Source organism: Micromys minutus (genome assembly GCF_963924665.1).
Source record: "Micromys minutus genome assembly, chromosome: 6".
In the NCBI taxonomy this organism is placed as follows: domain Eukaryota; kingdom Metazoa; phylum Chordata; class Mammalia; order Rodentia; family Muridae; genus Micromys; species Micromys minutus.
In genome coordinates, this window is record NC_137975.1 from 80,419,446 (window position 1) to 80,437,248 (window position 17,803).

At 46.2% G+C, this 17,803-nt stretch overlaps 1 protein-coding gene across 2 annotated transcripts; it reads left to right on the forward strand.

Annotated features, from left to right (window-relative positions):
- Positions 1-662: 662 nt before the first annotated feature.
- On the forward strand, positions 663-12,262 carry IRF4 (interferon regulatory factor 4; the record flags this gene model as incomplete). 2 transcript variants are annotated; one of them, XM_080917766.1, is made up of 8 exons in its annotated part: positions 663-878; positions 1,838-2,024; positions 2,843-2,931; positions 3,583-3,727; positions 4,829-4,936; positions 6,894-7,247; positions 10,661-10,773; positions 12,122-12,262. In XM_080917766.1, 8 exons carry the CDS (start codon positions 663-665, stop codon positions 12,260-12,262), a joined length of 1,353 nt encoding a protein of 450 aa, XP_080773892.1. The 2 variants fall into 2 exon arrangements, with proteins under 2 accessions (XP_080773892.1, XP_080773893.1); XM_080917767.1 differs by having other exon boundaries at positions 3,586-3,727.
- Between the last annotated feature and the right edge of the window lie 5,541 nt (positions 12,263-17,803).

Consider the following 17,803-nt stretch of genomic DNA (forward strand, 5'->3'; position numbering starts at 1 on the left):
TTGGAGTCTCCTGTTCCGTGGCTGCACTGCTCGCCCCCATAATCAAACTTCCACTTGTTGTTTCCAGGACCCGTGGACCGGTCTCTGGTTGGGTAGGCCTGGGGTTACTCCGGGGGTAAAGAAAGTCAAGGAAGAGAGCTAGGTACCGCACACCTGCATGGCAGGGACCCAGGACCTGGACAAGGGCTAGTCCACGTGTCAGGTCCTTCTCGCCTGGGGTCATCAGGACAACCCCAACCCAGGAAGGGGAGAGAGTAGACACAGAGTGAGGGCAAAGTGAGAAAAAATGCTGCTTGGAGCTGACAGAGAGGGGCGAAGCAAAGGAGGCGCCCCAGAGTGGCACAAGACTTGGGGTCTGCAGATAAGTTGTGTATCTAGGAGATTTTAGTGGACTGCGTTAAGATTGTAGACAGTGAGTGGAAGATGGGGTGAGAGGAGGGACCTTGAGGATGGTGTGAGCCAAGGGATGCTCCCCACACTTGGGGGACTCCGGAGATGCTGGCACTGCACGCGAACAGCCATCAGCCTGAGAGACTCCGGGGCCTCGTGGGTACTGCAAGAGTTTGGGACGGGGTACCCCCAAGAAAGATGTGATGGTGGCTACAGGGAAAGTTTGTCTCCCCGCTGCAGTGCAAGAGCGCGGGAGGAGGTCGGCACGCGTCATGAACTTAGACCCAGGCAGCCGGGGCTCAGAGTTCGGCATGAGCGCGGTGAGCTGCGGTAATGGGAAACTCCGACAGTGGCTGATCGACCAGATCGACAGTGGCAAGTATCCCGGGCTGGTGTGGGAGAACGAGGAGAAGAGCGTCTTCCGCATCCCCTGGAAACACGCAGGCAAGCAGGATTATAACCGTGAGGAGGACGCTGCCCTCTTCAAGGTCAGTGGCATTCCGGCATCCCTAGGCAGGAATGGGGGTGGGGGTGGGGGGAGTCTGGCAGCTCTGGATGTGATGTGGCTTCAGGGCAAGGGACTAGATCAGGTGGGCTCCAGCAAGGAGGAAGGCTGAGCATCAAGCATTGGGTTGTGCTTTGTAGAAGTCCTGGGAGAAGAGAAAGAGGTTGGAAGCTCTCTCCGGGGAATACATACAGGGGAAAGCAGGTCCCAACACTGAGTTTAAGTGGAGGAAAGACCTTCTACCTCCAGGCGTATCCTGCCACTGCCACCACAGACTGCTAGGGCCACTCTCTGCTTCCCTGTCTCTGTTTTGCTACTTTTCTGAGTTTCTCTCTCTGGGCCTTGTTTTTTTGTTTTATTTCTTTTCTTTTCTTTCTTTCTTTCTTTCTTTCTTTTCTTTTCTTTTTTCTCTTTCCTTTTCTTTTTTCTTTTGGATTGGGCTCCTCCGCTGTCTGGTTCTAGTTCTAGAAGCTGGGATCACTGTTTTCCTTTTTTGAGTAGCTTTGACTATTCGTCTTTCTTTGAACCCCCTCCCCCACCCCGTGTGAGTCTCTCAGGACTGATGTCCTCAGAGAGCTGGCTCACTGAACTGTGAAGCCCCCCAGCCTCCACCTGCCAGTAGGGCGGAGGAAGGGGACTTCCTGCGGGAATTTGTTCAAAGTACCTCTGTGATTTTGTAGCTGTCCTCTCTGGGGCCTGCCCCTCCACGGCTCTGTCCCTAGTCTTGCCCACACTATATTCAGGCACTGGGTGTGTACAGCCCATATGGGGGTCCCCCATCTCACCATAAAGTCCTAAATGGGAAAGTCTCAGACGGCCCCACTATCACATTCCACATTTCAGGTCACAACAGACATGAAACTCCAACCTTCCTTTCTGAAATACACTCCGTAGCCTTCTTTTGAAGATCTGAGCTTGACTTTTCCTTCTCTTCGTTCTTAGGCTTGGGCACTATTTAAAGGCAAGTTCCGAGAAGGGATCGACAAGCCAGATCCTCCTACCTGGAAGACTAGATTACGATGTGCTCTGAACAAGAGCAATGACTTTGAGGAACTGGTGGAGAGGAGCCAGCTGGATATCTCTGACCCATACAAGGTCTATAGGATTGTTCCAGAGGGAGCCAAAAAAGGTAGGGGGTTTTCCCAGCACAGGTCGCATTATGACACTCAGACACTCATAGACCGGTACTTCCTAGAGAAGGTCACTTTCTAACCTCTGCCATGGGCTAAGCCCAGCCGTCTCTGCCCATGCTCTCTCGGGTCTCACAACCCTGTGGTGTTAGTGTAAGATGACCTTACAGATTTTAAGCCCCACAGGTGTGTGGATGGGTGTGTGTAAATGCACTTGGAAGCATTGTTTTCAGCTACTCTGTTCCATGAGGTTGTGAATCAAAGGCCCAAACAAGAACTGAAAAATCCATTAAAATTTTACTTACCTAATATCCTCCAGGAATTAAGTACCTTTAAAGAGCAGAAAGTATACCACACGTCCCATACACATTCACATTTCGTGTAATAAAATTGCTAGAGCTTCTACTTTAACATGGCCTGCTGGGGTAGTTATGAAAATTCAGATCTTCAGTTCCCTCTCTTTGAGATTCCAACTAGTCTATCTAGAGCAGAGCCCAGAAATCTGCATTTGGCTTCAATCATACCGAATGCCTTAGCTAGGCATAGGGCCCTGGATGGTGTTTCATTCCCTGGCTGTTACAAGCCAGAGTGTGTTTAATGAGTTTAATGGCATAGATAAATGGTATAGATAAATATCTCTCTGAGGGAATTGCTTGAGAAACAAAACAACGAAACAATTTAAAATACCTGATTGGTTGATATGCCGATGCATTCTAAGAATTAAGTGCTTGGGTACTTTTATAAGATTTAAGTCAGTTCCTTGTTTTACTCTGTGTTGTTTCTTCTTCCTCCCCCCAACCCTCCTCTGAACACACAGGAGCAAAGCAGCTCACGTTGGAAGACACACAGATGACCATGGGCCACCCTTACCCCATGACAACACCTTATGGCTCTCTGCCAGCCCAGGTATGTGGTAGACTCTTGGTCTTGTGGAAGGCTAGGTTGTATCCTTATGGCTGGCTCTACCCAGAGAGGCAAACACAGATGAAAACTGTAGGACTGACTTCCTATTTACTATGGCTAGGCCAAATGCTGAACAAAAACCTGGTCAGAGAAGGATGTTTCGGTTTCAGTGTGGTGTCACTGTCCCTGACGCCATGGTTAGGTGGGTAGTCTGACATGTCCCACCTGTGGAGATGCGCTTCCACACTGATGGTCAACACTTCTGGGAATCAGACCTTTTGTGGAAGTCAAAGATTTTGGAAGTGGTGCTTTATCATGTGAAACCACAGGGCAGCTGACTTCTTTAGGCTTCCCTAATGTGAATTACAGTACTGTTTTATTCACTTTGGTGGCCTGAAAAGGGCGGATTTCACTGCAGTATTTTTGGTGCCAGGCTCGGCCATATGATGAAACCTTACAAAAATCACGGCTTTACACAATCCCCCCATTGTGCTCATAGAACTGCTATGACTGTTTTCTACCTTGTGTGACAGACAGCCCGTGTCACTTTTTGGGCAAGATTACTTGGCTGTTGGACAAAAAATGTCTGGGTGACATGAAAGGACTCTGGCACCCACTGATGTCTTCCTTTTAACAATCACTGTGCTCTGTCAGCAGGTTCATAACTACATGATGCCACCCCCTGACAGGAGCTGGCGGGACTATGCCCCTGACCAGTCACACCCAGAAATCCCATATCAATGTCCTGTGACGTTTGGCCCACGCAGCCACCACTGGCAAGGCCCATCTTGTGAAAATGGTAAGGATTGTGCCAGGGCGGCAGACAGAAGGACAACCTGGGCTCAGGGCAGAGGCAACACCACAAGGCTGTCCCCTTCCACGGAGATACCGGAGACACATCACAAGATGCTGCTGCTGCTGCTGCCGGGGGAAGGGCGTGCCTTGTCCTGTGATGTTGGTGTTCTCAGAGCCATTGACAGGCATTACTCTGTGTGCGAACTTACCTAGAAGACCCCAGAGATCATTCCAAGTAGCTGAAAAGTGCCCCATTTTTTAATACATAGAGAAAAAACATGGATGACCACAAGCTCTCAATGACAGTAGCTGTCGCTTATAAAACTTGTCTATGTTTTTTTGTTTTGTTTTAATTATTTGATAAACATGCCTTTACTTTCCATAACATTATGTTCTCTCCCCTACCCGGTCCTTTTGTGACTGTGCATTTTAAGGTGGAGTCTTGCTAAATTACCCAGGCTAGATTGCTCTTTGACCCTTGCTGGGATTACAGGCCTGTCCCACCAAGCTGAACATAAAAGAAGCCTTTAGAATTTTTTCAAGTTTATTATTTAAATATAAGTCTTGACATGTCGTCCTCTTATGTTGTTCTGAAAATACTCCCCTTGTCACAGCTTCACCAGTACCCTCATTCCATGCATGCTGAGACTAATCTGGCTTTAGTGTGACATAACTTCTCTGCCTCCAGGCACTGTGGTCCAGCTCTTCCCCCTAACTTACAAACATGGAACAGAAAAAACGGGGATCAAATAATTAATCTGTTTTTTAACCAGCCTTATAGAAGTTTGAACTCTTGACTCTGCTAGTAACTTGCTGTGTGGGCTGGTGCAAATCCCTCTCTTTCTGGGCCTCAGTTTCTCTGTTGATGCATTTTGGAGAGAGCTCCATGTTTCTGTCCAGAGCTGTGCTCCTTCCTCATCACCCCGAATGTTTCCCACTGGATGTAGTCTTTGCCTCATAAGCCTATGTTCTGCTATTAGCAGGTGTTTGGAGGCTGTAAATCTTGGGTTGGAAGGTGACTGGCTCTGGTTTCTCCCAACTCAAGAGCCTCCCTGCACTCGGACACTCTCCTTAGACATTGTCTGATTTTTATTTGCAAATGCAGGTTGCCAGGTGACAGGAACCTTTTATGCTTGTGCCCCACCTGAGTCCCAGGCTCCTGGAATCCCCATTGAGCCAAGCATAAGGTCTGCTGAAGCCTTGGCCCTCTCAGGTGAGTGTGGCGCTTCCAGCATCTCTCCTATGCTTAGGTTGGATGAGGATTTAGACTCTTACCTTGCAGGCCCTGGGGTCAGGAGTAGGCATGGTCCAGGCTACGTGGACATTGCACTGAGTGAAGGACACTATTAGACATCCCCACAGCAGTACCAGCTAGCCAAACACAAATTGGATGGTATCATTAACCTTCTACATCATTTCCTGCCCAGCTTGCCAGGAACGTGGAACAGGCTCCTCACCCAGCCAAATATTCTCCAACTGTAGAAAGGTTTTATAGGCACAGAGGCTTTTTATTTTCACATGCTGTTTGTCCTTTTAGGGTTGGCCACAAACCTAAAGCAGGTCCTAAACTGTTTCTAGGGAACACTAGTTCTGGCCTCTGGCCTCTGAGGAGTCCCTATGCCCCTAACAGATCATACATCTCAGACTCGCTCTCAACTTTGGTAGAATTGCTGAGCACACGTAGATTTGCTCTGAGTTTAAAGTTTTGTTACTAAGGAAGCCTGCACCTGGAGGTACTGACCAGCCTTCTGAAAGCCCACACCCGCTTGAAGCAGACGCCCTATGTCCATTTAGTCTTTAGATGATTTTTTGGGATATTTTCAAATGGAATTATTAGAATTCTCATCATGCCCTTGGCTACCTTAAGAGTCTGAAAACATCAACTATATTTTGACAATCTTAGACACATCCCTTCTTCTTGAGGGAAGAAGAAGTTTTAAAATCTGGTTCCTCTCAGCTCCTATGTTAAGGGACATTTTGTGAGCCACCCAAGAATAGCCAAGGGCCACTTCTGAGCATCAGGTTTGTCGTAGACACTAGAAAGCTCCAGATCCTCCTTCTGGAGCACCCAAGACTTGTGTGGGTGCCCTAAGAGTAGGAAATAAATAGCTATTTATATCTCTGCAATCTTGTGATTCTGCTGACATTCAATGAAATGAAACCTGCCCTAGCAGTCACCTCAGATAGCCAACGCCCCCTCTTTGGGTAACTCCACTTGACTTGCTGCTCACAGCGGCAGACATGGAAGACACCATGATGTGGGCTGTCAGAGCTTGCCATTGAAGAACAGGAGGCTTTTGTGGGTTCCTTCTTCTGGTTTGCATAATTAATTATCAACCCTGAGTGCACTTGTCACAAAGCTATTCTTTCCAGGCATTGTTTGGTATCTGTCTGCCTGGGGAGCCCTTTGCACACCCAGCTTGCCCTTGCAGCCTGTGGGTGGTATGTTAAAGTGGTTTCCGAAGTCAACAAAATCATTTGTCACTAAATTTCTGCCTCAAAGCTGTAGAAAACATAGTTGCTGGGTTCTTCTCAGAGCTAAACACAAAGCTTAGAGGGATTTCAGGGGGTTTTACATTAACCACTGGCCTTTAGAGCATTTCTCGTCAATTCCTTCCCCTACTTCAAGAAAGCTGACTTTAAAACAAGAAAATAAAAGTATCATTTTCTGTAGCCCAGAAATTACTTTGACATTTTTTTCCAACATTTTTTTTGTGAGTGTTGTTGTTTTCGTTGAATTGCTGGAAGGTGGACTCCAATTCGGTAGTATTACTTCATATTGTAGACAAAAATGCCAAAAGCCCTCAGAACAGAGGTGCTTTCTAATACAGTTTGGCTGAAAATCCAAGAAATATATATACCCCTCCCCAAGACAAATAAATGGCCACAGCAACATCTGAAAGTGGCCATGTTAGAGAAATCAGGTTTTTTTCCCCACAAGCTTCTCTTAAATGTGTTTGGAATCTACGAATCTACAATGAATAGGGGCAGTTAACATCTCCAAGACTTCCTTGGCCCTAGGATCTTTCACTCATTAATGAAGCATCTTGACACGCAAGTGTTCCACCTGCTGTACTTTATACCAGTCTAGTCACTGAGTGTTTGGGGCTCTAAGCATGGTGGCAACTGCCTCAAGTCCATCAGCACTGACTCCAGAGTTTTGTTCACAGACTGCCGGCTGCATATCTGCCTGTATTACCGGGACATCCTCGTGAAGGAGCTAACCACATCCAGCCCAGAGGGCTGCCGGATCTCCCACGGACAAACCTATGATGTTAGCAACCTGGACCAAGTCCTGTTCCCCTACCCGGATGACAATGGGCAGAGGAAGAACATTGAGAAGTTGCTGAGCCACTTGGAGAGGGGACTAGTCCTCTGGATGGCCCCAGATGGGCTTTATGCCAAAAGACTCTGCCAGAGTAGGATCTACTGGGATGGGCCCCTGGCATTGTGCAGTGATCGACCCAACAAACTAGAAAGAGACCAGACTTGCAAGCTCTTTGACACACAGCAGTTTCTATCAGGTAAGACACCTCACAGCCTTAGAAAGGAGGTGGCACTGGGTAATGGCCATGAGGTCTCAAATGGCAGCGTCTGCCTATCCCAGACAGAAGTCTTCCTCTGGAGATCCGTGAGCTCACCCAGCGATAGGGTTTCCGCTTGATTCGTAGCCTTTGTCTGCTGTGTGTTCCCCTCATTAGCAGAGGACCAGAAACAGGGCCTGTATCTGCCTGGCAGGATAGATAATGGTGCGCGTTGATATCTTAATTTACTGTTGTTTTCACGCTAAGGTTTTGTTTGGTTTGGTTTGTCAGGATCTATGTAACTCAGGATGGCCTAGAACTAGAGACCCTCACACCACCACATGTGGCAATGAATTAAAATGTGGGCTTTCAGCAGCACGCACCCCGGGAAGGTTTCAGTGTATTGGCTGTATACTCCCAGCAAGTTTATCTGCTGACACTTCAGCTTACTAAGGGTTTCTAGAAAAATCAAGCAGGTTAGAAGCATGTGCTTAACATTTTTGGTTATGAGATGTGTCACCCTTATAAAAAGAGTCACACTGCAGGCAGGACCAAAGCTGAGGATGTCAGGAGCAAATTTGGTGAGGGGGAAATTCTGAGAAGATTTGGTCATATCTTTGGCATATGAAGGCTTGTAATCACATTTTCCAGAACCTGTACTTCTTACCATTTAAAATTTGACTTTGTGTAGTTATGCTAGCCCAGGGCTGACTTATATGAAGTTATTAGCCCTGCCCCTGTTGGGTTCCACCCAGAGGCCTCCCCTAGAAATCTAGCAGAGGATGCTTTTTGGGGGTGAGCTGCTCTGCTGACTGCTGATAGCCCCCCTCATGTCCTGAGTTTGCTTTCTTCCCAATGCCTTTTCCAAACTGCCCACACCTCTGGCTTTTCATGTGCTTTCCTCTTCTTGAACCTGAGTTTGCTTTGTTCCCTCTCATCCATACATGTTGTGATGGTTTAAAATGCACGTACACTATGTTCTAGCTAAATTTCACTAATTAGCATGTGTATCACTTTGTATATCTGTCTTTTTTATTTTGGTAAGAAGATTTCTTAAAATCTACTCTCAACATTTTTTAAGTAAATGGCTCATTATTAGTCGTGAGGATATACCATTGTTAAGCCTGTGTTTAACAAACTCCTCTTGTCTTAGTGACAGTTTATATTCTTTGACCCACAGCTTCCTACCCACTTCCCACTTGTGGTGACCACCATTTGGTGATACTTTTATGAGTCCAACTATCTTAGAGTTCACAATGGAGCATCATGCAGTCTTTGACTTTGTGCGCATGGCTAATTTTACTTGGCATGCTGTTCTCCAGGCTCATTTGTGTTGTTACATATTCTGTTATGTTAGCTACATCATGACACATTATCTGTGTGTGACCGGTGTGTACTTGGGATGATGCCTTGTCTAAGCAGCTCTCACTGGTGCTGCTGAATGGGGGAGTGTTGCTGTTTCCCCAAAACCAATCTGCTCTGCCTTGGGTACGTACACAGAAGGAGACTGCTGAATCCTCAAGAGCTTCTTCCTTCTGTTCACTTACAACGAAGACAAAAAGCCCCAGTGTGCTTGATACTAGTGGCGTTTTCTCAGCTTTTTGAGCTCCAGTGGCCAATATTTGTTTAGGCTCATCCAAGTCCTCTTTTGTTTCCAAAAACAAACATGTCCCTTGATAACTATCCTCTCCTGAGAGATGGGACACATAAAAAAGAATCATCTCAGGCTCCAAGGCTTGATGAAGACCTTAGGAGCTGGGCATGTTCTAAGCCTTGGCCAGACTATGCTTTTGTCTCTGAAAGTGAGTTTGAGTGTTTGTGGTCCAAGGCAGAAAAAACAAAACAAAAAAAAAAAAAAACTTTTGGTGATGGATAGCCACAGATCTTATATCTGCCCTGGGGTCTGGAAGTCCTTGCATGACCCCCAGAAGGCTACAAGGTAGCTCAGGACAATGACAATTGCCTGTGAGGTACATTAAGTCTTGGTGTGCCGAAGGGGAACCAGGCAAGAAGTAAGTACCAAAACAAAGCAGACACCCCAGGCTAGAAATTCACTTCCTAGGACTTAATAGTCATTAATGAGTAAGAGCTGTACTCCTTTGTCCCCCTCTTCTGTTGCAGGACCTATTGCTTTCGCTGTCCATAGTCCCCAAGCCTCACAGAGGTTCAGGGGTGATGACATTGCGGCAGAGAGGCCAAACAGCCTCTGTATCAGGATCCCCACCCAATGTTCTGGGAACAGCAGGCTGAGGTGGACTTTCTCATAGTTGTATCACTTGCTACTCTGACCTAGCCCCATGTAGGTGTCTTCCCAGCCATGGTGCTGGGCACTTTACACATTGTGACTAAACCCACTGGGTTTGATTTAAATTTAAATTCTGGAAGAAGAAAGAGAAAGAAATGCAGAAAGTAAGTCAGTTCTGTGAGCTTCTAGAAGCTCTTCAGCTGCAGAGAGCAGTGGAGATCTTTGATGTCTACTCATTCAGGATTTGCACCCCACTAGGGACAGTCCCCATAGGCACAGTTGAGAATTCATATCTGATCAGGGCAGAGGCTTCATGGTTGCTCTGTGGAGGCACCTTTTTAATGTCAGTTCTTTCATGTAGACAAGACCTGGGAACCTAGCACCAGGAGGAGGGACAAAGGTTAACGCCAGTGATTGCATGTGGCTTTCTCGATGTGCTGGGAGAGGAAGCCACGGCCTTGTACATGAAAGGCAGGTGCTCTGCCTCCAATGGCGATGCCCCCAGCAATGAGCAGGTTTCTTTCCAGCAATCTCCTTGTCTGTTACATGTCTCTCAGGTAGGGCTAGCCTCGGCCTGACATACTTGTCAAATGGGGCTTCACTGGTGCCTTTCTCCCTGTGTCACTCTGTCCCCAAAGTTAGATTGAAGCCTACTCTGGTTCTCCAGTTTGGAGTACAAAGTAGGACCCAGGTGCCAACATCTAGTGTGGCCGACAGATGCCCTTGGTGCCCGAACACCACGTGGCCTGCATGGTTGCCTAGTGAAGTTTAAAAATAATCCTGGGCCATCAGGACATTTTGATTCTTTATATCATAACATCTTCTTTGCCTGCGCTGTTCGTTTGACTCAACACTGCTACGTTTCTTTTTCTTTGTCATTCTCTTTTCTTTTTTGGCCTTGTGAGTCTCTGTGAGCCCCAGTACTGCAGACCATGTACTTAATTAAGCTCAAGTCCTGTCCCTTAAGAATAATGAAGTAAAGCCAGTGTCAAGTCGGGAGATCATATGTTCATATGTGAGCTTGACCATGTGGTTTTGGTGTCTGGAGTTTGCCCTAAGGTCTGCACTTAGGGAAGCAGCGTTTCCAAAAGCAGACTCGCACATGGCACCTGATTTCTGTCCGTCCGGTTGACCAGTTGTCTGAACAGCTTTTCCTATGGGTTTTCAGAGCTGCAAGTGTTCACTCGCCATGGCCGGCCAGCACCAAGATTCCAGGTGACTCTGTGCTTTGGTGAGGAGTTTCCAGACCCACAGAGACAGAGGAAACTAATCACAGCTCATGTGAGTACCTGGTTACATCACCCTTAAGTCACACACTGTGGAGCTGTCCCTTTTAGAGAAGTGGCAAATGACGAGTAAATGTCAAATCACCTGGGAAAATAGATGTAGACCTTAAAATAGTGTAGGAGGAAGCAGGCCCCAGTGAACAACACAGCTCAGGGACCCACAAACTACTTCCAGCCAAATGCTGTCTCTGCAGAATCAGCAGGGTGGATGCCTTGAACTCAAAGCTCTGCTAGCTCTTTATTCATTGTTGTTTCAGGTAGACTGTTATTTTCTCTCTTATAGGAATTTTTAGTAGTTGGGACCAAGTACTGCACTCTGACATCTCTGCTTCTTGTGTGGTTTGTAAAATGCTGTCTGTTCTAGTGGAGTAGAACCTTCCCCACCAGGAGGCTGCCTGTCGTGTCTTATGCGTCATGGTTTCTCATGACTTCAGACAGTTCCCAGTCCCTCTGGACTTTAGGGGGTTATTTAATAGTTGGACAAGGGTTGTGGAGGAGGCTGAGTCTTCCCAGGTAGGTTAGTCCATCCTCACAGCTAGGGTTTATTTAGATAATGTTTAGCATTCACTTAATTAAAATGCAGTTCTGAATACCTAATGTTTTTAATTAGAACATTTTACTTAATTATCTATCTTGAAAAGCATGCACTATCGAGTAAATGTTATTTCCCAGAATATCCACTGTTTCTCAGCACAAATGGGATATCTAACTCTGATAATATGTCTTAGTGGATTGAAGACTGGGCGTATGGCTTAATGAAAGGCACTTGCTAAGCAGTGGCAAAGCCCTGGATTCTAGACCCAGCTAGGAATAGGAGTTAGGCACCGATGTCAAACATCCAGCCTCCCTTCGTGGTTACAAAAGTTAAATCCAAGAAGCAACAAAACGGGCTGGAGAGATGGCTCAGTGGTTAAGAGCACTTGCTGCTCTATCAGAGGTCCTGAGTTCAAATCCTAGTAACCACAACCATCCCTAATGGGCATCTACTGCCCTCTTCTGGTGTGTTAGAAGACTGTATCAAATAACAAAAAGACTTGATTTATACCTGGTTGATTGTTACAGAGCACTCAGCCTGGCTTAGTGAGTCTGACCTCACCTGGGATTTCAATGACACTCATAGATCCATCAGACCAGCAAGCCACTGTTTGTCTTGTGGTTCAGAGTTGTGACTATTGCAAACAAAACTGGTTTTTCTAATGGCTCTGAACATGAATTGCTTCACTGTGTTGTTCTATGGAGCTTGTGGGTTTAGTTAGAGAGTCCTAGGGTCATTTCACGATGCCCCACAATATGGTGTTAAGAATTTCTAGTGATGTCTTTTCTTTTTAAATTTCTTATTAAAGGTGGAGCCTCTGCTAGCCAGACAACTGTATTTCTTTGCTCAACAAAACAGTGGACATTTCCTGAGGGGTTACGAGTTAACTGAACACATTAGCACTCCAGATTACCATCGGTCCCTCCGTCATTCTTCCATCCAAGAGTGAGAAGCCAGCAGCAGGAATAATTTTGTTTCATTGTAAATACTCTTGACAGGGCAGCGGGTTGAGGCCCTTTCTCTTTGGAGAAACAGCTGTATCTGCTCAGCAGAGGAACTTGCCCCAGAAAGAGTGCCTGTCATCCAGGTCTTGACAAGTGCCAGTTCTTGGGTGACTGTGCCCTGGCTTATAACTGTGAAACTTGATCAGTGTCATGTTTACAGGTACTTAAAAGCTGGCTTTAGCCTGGTGTAGGTGGACTTTTGCCTGAAGACTAAAAAGCTGTACCAGGTGAATCCCTGACAAGAGAAGACATACATGTTACTGGTCCATTTCTCAGGGAAGTAAAGTCTAAACCAGAGACTCCAGCCACAAAGTTTCTGTCCACTCACAAAGAAGCACATTCCTGGATAGAGGAGCTGTAGGTCTCATGGATCCTGTTCACTGAGTGAAGGACTTGATTCTTGGCTCCAGTCTAGGCTGTCATGTCCTGATTCTGCAGACTTTGAGCAGACCCTACATCCTGTTTGTTCCCTCTTTCCCTTCTCTGAAAGCCAGCTGGTGGACTCTTGTTGCCACATACTTGAGCCAAAAAAGCTCATCAGGGACATATTAGATGAAACATTTTTGTATCTCCTCCAATCTAACAAAGACTACAAAGTATTTTTTGTTGTCTTCCCTTTTGTTTTGCCTCTCATTCTTTGGAATTGTTGCTTTTTTTTGGAGAGACAGAGAGGGGAGAGAGAGAGAGAGAGAGAGAGAGAGAGAGAGAGAGAGAGAGAGAGAGAGAGTAATTCTGTGCTATTTCCCCTTCTATTTGTTTTGTTGGCCATCAGTAGTCTCCATGGTAACACTGGAAGGGCGGAGCCTTTGAGCGGCTTGGGAGCTGTCCCGGACACTAGTGGTTCAGTGTACAGCTGTGGACGCAGTGGGCTGTTTCTGCTTATTTTGTATATTAGATGCTTCCTTGTGCCAATAATAGTTTGACAGAGTCTCAAAATTACTGGGCTTTTCCAACAATACATTCTTTCACAGAATCCTAAAGAGTCTCACTTGCTTTCTTAAATCATCTGATCCCTTATTTTCTTGTTATTGTTTTGTTTAGGTGACTTTGACATATCCTGGGAATTTTCTCCTCCCACAACATAATTTCTGTTCCAGGCTCAGAAAGAGTCAACTGCTCTCACACAGTGCCACTTTCTTCTTCTTCTTCTCCTCCTCCTCCTCCTCCTCCTCCTCCTCCTCCTCCTCCTCCTCCTTCTTCTCCTCCTCCTCCTCCTCCTCCTCCTCCTCCTCCTCCTCCTCCTCCTCTTCCTCCTCCTCCTTCTTCTTTTAACATACCACTCTTAATATTTCTTCTTGAGTCTTTCAACATCATATGTTGAATAAGCAATAAACCATTGGGGTATCATTTAATTTTTTTTTTTTTTACTTTTAAAAAGGAACCTTTAATAAATAATACACATTACAGGAAATGGAAGCATTTTTCATAGAGAAGAAAAAAATTGTAAAAGCATTTTATGTTTGAATCTTCCTTGCTAGAATTAACTCCAAGAGTTCAGTCTGTTCTTTAAACATGTTTTAGTTTTACACACACACACACACACACACACACACACACTTGCCTTTTTTAAAAGAGAGAGAAAAATGTGATGACATTCTTATGTGCCCAACTACACAGACTTACCTCATCTTTTGAGTGGCATGTGGGATTCCACTGCAGCGTGCCTAGGTGCAGTTTAGACATCCTCTAAGCCACCTGTCATGAATGCATCCCAGCAGTCCACCAAGTCTTGTGAACTAAAGTCATTTACATCTTATAGATGCAAAGCATTGTGGGGTATATTATCCCAAGGGAAGATCAAGGCAAAATTGGGAAGCACTCTTCCAGAGGCCCCAAGCCACTGCAGCCCTAGTCGTCCTACTGGAGTGTCACCAAGGTTCTTCACCTGGTCCTGTATGACCAGGACTCTTTGTCTCATAAGCAGATGCTTTGCCTCAATTGCCATGTGAATAATAATTATTATTCTTCCTCTTTCTCTCCTTCTTCTCCTCCCTCTCCTCCCCACCCCTCCTCCTCCTTCTTTCTTATGCTGCTTTAACAGTGAAGCTGAATTTTCTGGAAAAAATGTTTCATGGTTTGGGCCACCACTTTGTATCTCACTTTACAGCCATTAATTAATGGCTTCCATCTTGGGGGATGGAAAGATAGGCAAGCACTGCCAACACAGAAAGGAACACTTCCCTCATCCCATGTAGAAACAAAGTGCGATGTGCACAGTAGAGTTTAGTTTGCCTTCACCAGAAGATGAAGAGGTAGGTGGAGGAACACTGCATCCTAGGGAGAAAATACACATGTCTCGCAGGTGCGTGCTACCGGCTTGTTTCTGGTCCTTGAGCAGGCGTTAGCGTCTGGTTTAAAACTGAAAGCTCCAAAGCCCCTCTGTTGTTGTCCCTGGACAGAAAAGTTGGTAGAATCCATCTGTAGAGATCCAGATATACTCTGAGGTTGGAGCAAGGAGGGGCCTGCTGTATTGGGATAACGCCAGGACCACAAAGGCCTGGACAGAGTGCCTGAGTGGCAGAATGCCGGTAGGCTGAGTCTGGTGACAGATTAAGGTGTATGCAAGGTGCCCTTTGCCCTGCAGACAGGCTGAGGGCGAGCCCCAGCAGCAAAGGATTCTAGGAGTTGGAGTGTCACGTCCTACAAAGGAAGAGCCTTCAATATTGCTTTTAAAATGAACTTTCCCATTTCTGATATGTTGATAAAGATCCAAACAAGGTTTAAATGGCCTCTCATTCCTCTCTTGTCTATCCCACTGGTGAACATTTTGGTTGTTGGCTGTTGTTGTTACTGGTGAACATTGTGAAATTGTTAAGGTCTTGGTTTTTGTTATTTATTTCCCAAAATCATGTGGCTGCTGCATACGTTGTAATGTTGCCATGAGTCTGTCCCACCACACACACCTTTTTGCAAGTTGCTTCTTCACTCTTTGAAGCCTGCGTTGTAAGTGAAACTCACTCCAGCCTCGATAACTGCTGCTCCTCGCTGTCACACAAATGCAGGGAAGGCTGGTTTGGTTTTTTTTGTTTGTTTGTTTTTGTTTTTTGACTCACTTTCAGTGCGTTGGTGAACATGTCTCCAGAGTATGTTGAAGCAGAAGCAGCATTTGGCCATCCAGTTCCCGTTGGATACATGCTACATGCTTCACACCCTTCAAGGTGGACCCACGCCACATTGAAGGGAATCAGTGCCCTTCTGTTCCTATGCCCTGTGCACCCACGTTCACAGCGAGAGTCCTGCTGGGGACCAGGACTCGGAGATCTCTGGCTTAGAGCTCATACTTTGGATGTCTGCCATGCCTAAGCCTGATGGGTAAACATGGCACCATCCGGCCTGCAGTGCTGGCTGGATAGGTCAAAGATTTTGCTGTAAATTTGCTTCACAAAGAAACCTGTGTTTAAAAATATTTGATAAATAAAGGACTTCTAGGAAGATTGATGGTGGAGCATATTTAATACCATCCTCACAGCCCTTGAGACACTTACTTCCTCTATCTGCGGGATTCTTGGTGAGGCTGTCAGAGGCGTACTTCCTTCCTGACTGCCTGTGAGTCCCTGAAATCAGATCTCTAAAGTGTTCGTCTGTGTGTGTGTGTGTGTGTGTGTGTGTGAGAGAGAGAGAGAGAGAGAGAGAGAGAGAGAGAGAGAGAGAGAGAGAAGAAGAAGAAGAAGAAGAAGAAGAAGAAGAAGAGGAGGGGGAGGGAAAGAGGTAAGTAGAGAGGGAGGGAGACGAGACAAAGCAAGCAATTCTACAACTCTGCCATTATTAGCCAGAGTCTCCTCAGCTGTGTCTGAGGGGAGCCTGTATTCACACTGTGCTCCTGTCTGGCCTCTTCCCTCCCTATGTTGTATGGGTTTTTTTTTTCATTTTTAGAAAAAAAATTAATTTCTAGTGTGTAAGGTTACGTTTGTGCAGTGCCCGTAGGATGAGGAAGGGATCTGATCCCTGTGACTGCAGTTACAGGTGGTTGTTAGCCACATAAGTGGGAGCTAGGGACAGAAGTCCCGTCCTCTGGAGTAGCAACAAGCACTCTTAACCAAGTCAAGCCATCAACCAGGGGAAATGGTTTTTTAATTGTTTCAATGTTTGGTTTTGTACTTCAATTTCCTCTGAGTTTGTTGTAACGGTGAGCTAGCATTCTGACAGTAAAGATTCTGGAGACAAGGTTTGTTGTCAATGGAGGTTACGGTGAGCTGGCATTCTGACAGTAAAGATTCTGGGGACACGTGCAGGGTGTAGGTGGAATCTCGGGCGTCCCCAAGAGAAGCTTGGCTGAAATCCCTCTCTGAGAAGCCAAGCCAAAGAATGCTGTTTTCAGCTGCATTGCACTTCCTGACATGGCTGTGACCTTCCGTATCTTCCAGTGTCATAGAAAGACTTGTCAGTCCAGGAGAGGACCTTGGCCTGTGAAAAGCTCTTAACAAGGATCTAGGAGACCCAGACCACAAGGGCAATAGTGCATTTACTAAATAATTACCAAGTGCCTTACTACAACTACTTTGGGAGATTGCTGTGTCCCATAAGCATAGATAGGCTCAGGTCAGGAGGCACAGCCAGGATTTCACCAGATAATTCTACTACTTGAACCTGAGCTCCTTTGAAGGGATTTTGCTGACTTGAATTTTCAAGTGATAATTGTGTTCCCATACAGCCCCTGGTCTTAGATTTTTCTTTTCCAGTTACAACTTTGGCTGTTGGATTTGTTTTCTGCAATTAGTGGGTAGTATTGAGAGAAACACAGTGGAGCTTCTCACGTGGGCAACACTCATTCATCCCAGAAGACACATGGTGTCCCCTACATGCCTTCTTTCTGAGAAGAGACTGCAGTGTTGGTTGTAATATCTTATGTTTCTTTTAGCAGAAATGTCTTTCAATACATGTCTAGTTGGGAATTAAAGGGCACCCAAGGCCTGCCAGGATGTTCCTTCTGCAGCCTGAGCCAGTGGCCAGAGGGCTGTCTTCAGGTGCCCTGTTCTTCCCTGGAAGATGTCTGCTCACCTGCCTGCCTGGCCAGCTCTCTCTACCCTGTTTGATTCTGAGAAGAGTGGCATTTCTGTGACACCGAGAAACAATGTCATCCTCTTTCTCTTGCATTGCCTCCTCTCCTTTGGGAATAGGGATCAAAATGGCCAGAACATTGGGGAACAGTGACCTGATAGAAGTATGTTGGAAGGAATGGTGGGAACCACGGGTTACAAAGGATGAGAGGATGGCCTCATGGTTGGCTGTGTGGATCAATACCTGAGAATGACGGACATGCAGAGATGAGTGTGGGCCAGAACCTACACACACACCTCACACACACACACACACACACACACACACACACACACCACACACACACACCTCACACACACACACACACACACACCTCACACACACACACATCACACACACACACCTCACACACACACACATCACACACACACACCTCACACCACACACACACACACACACACACCTCACACACACACACCACACACACA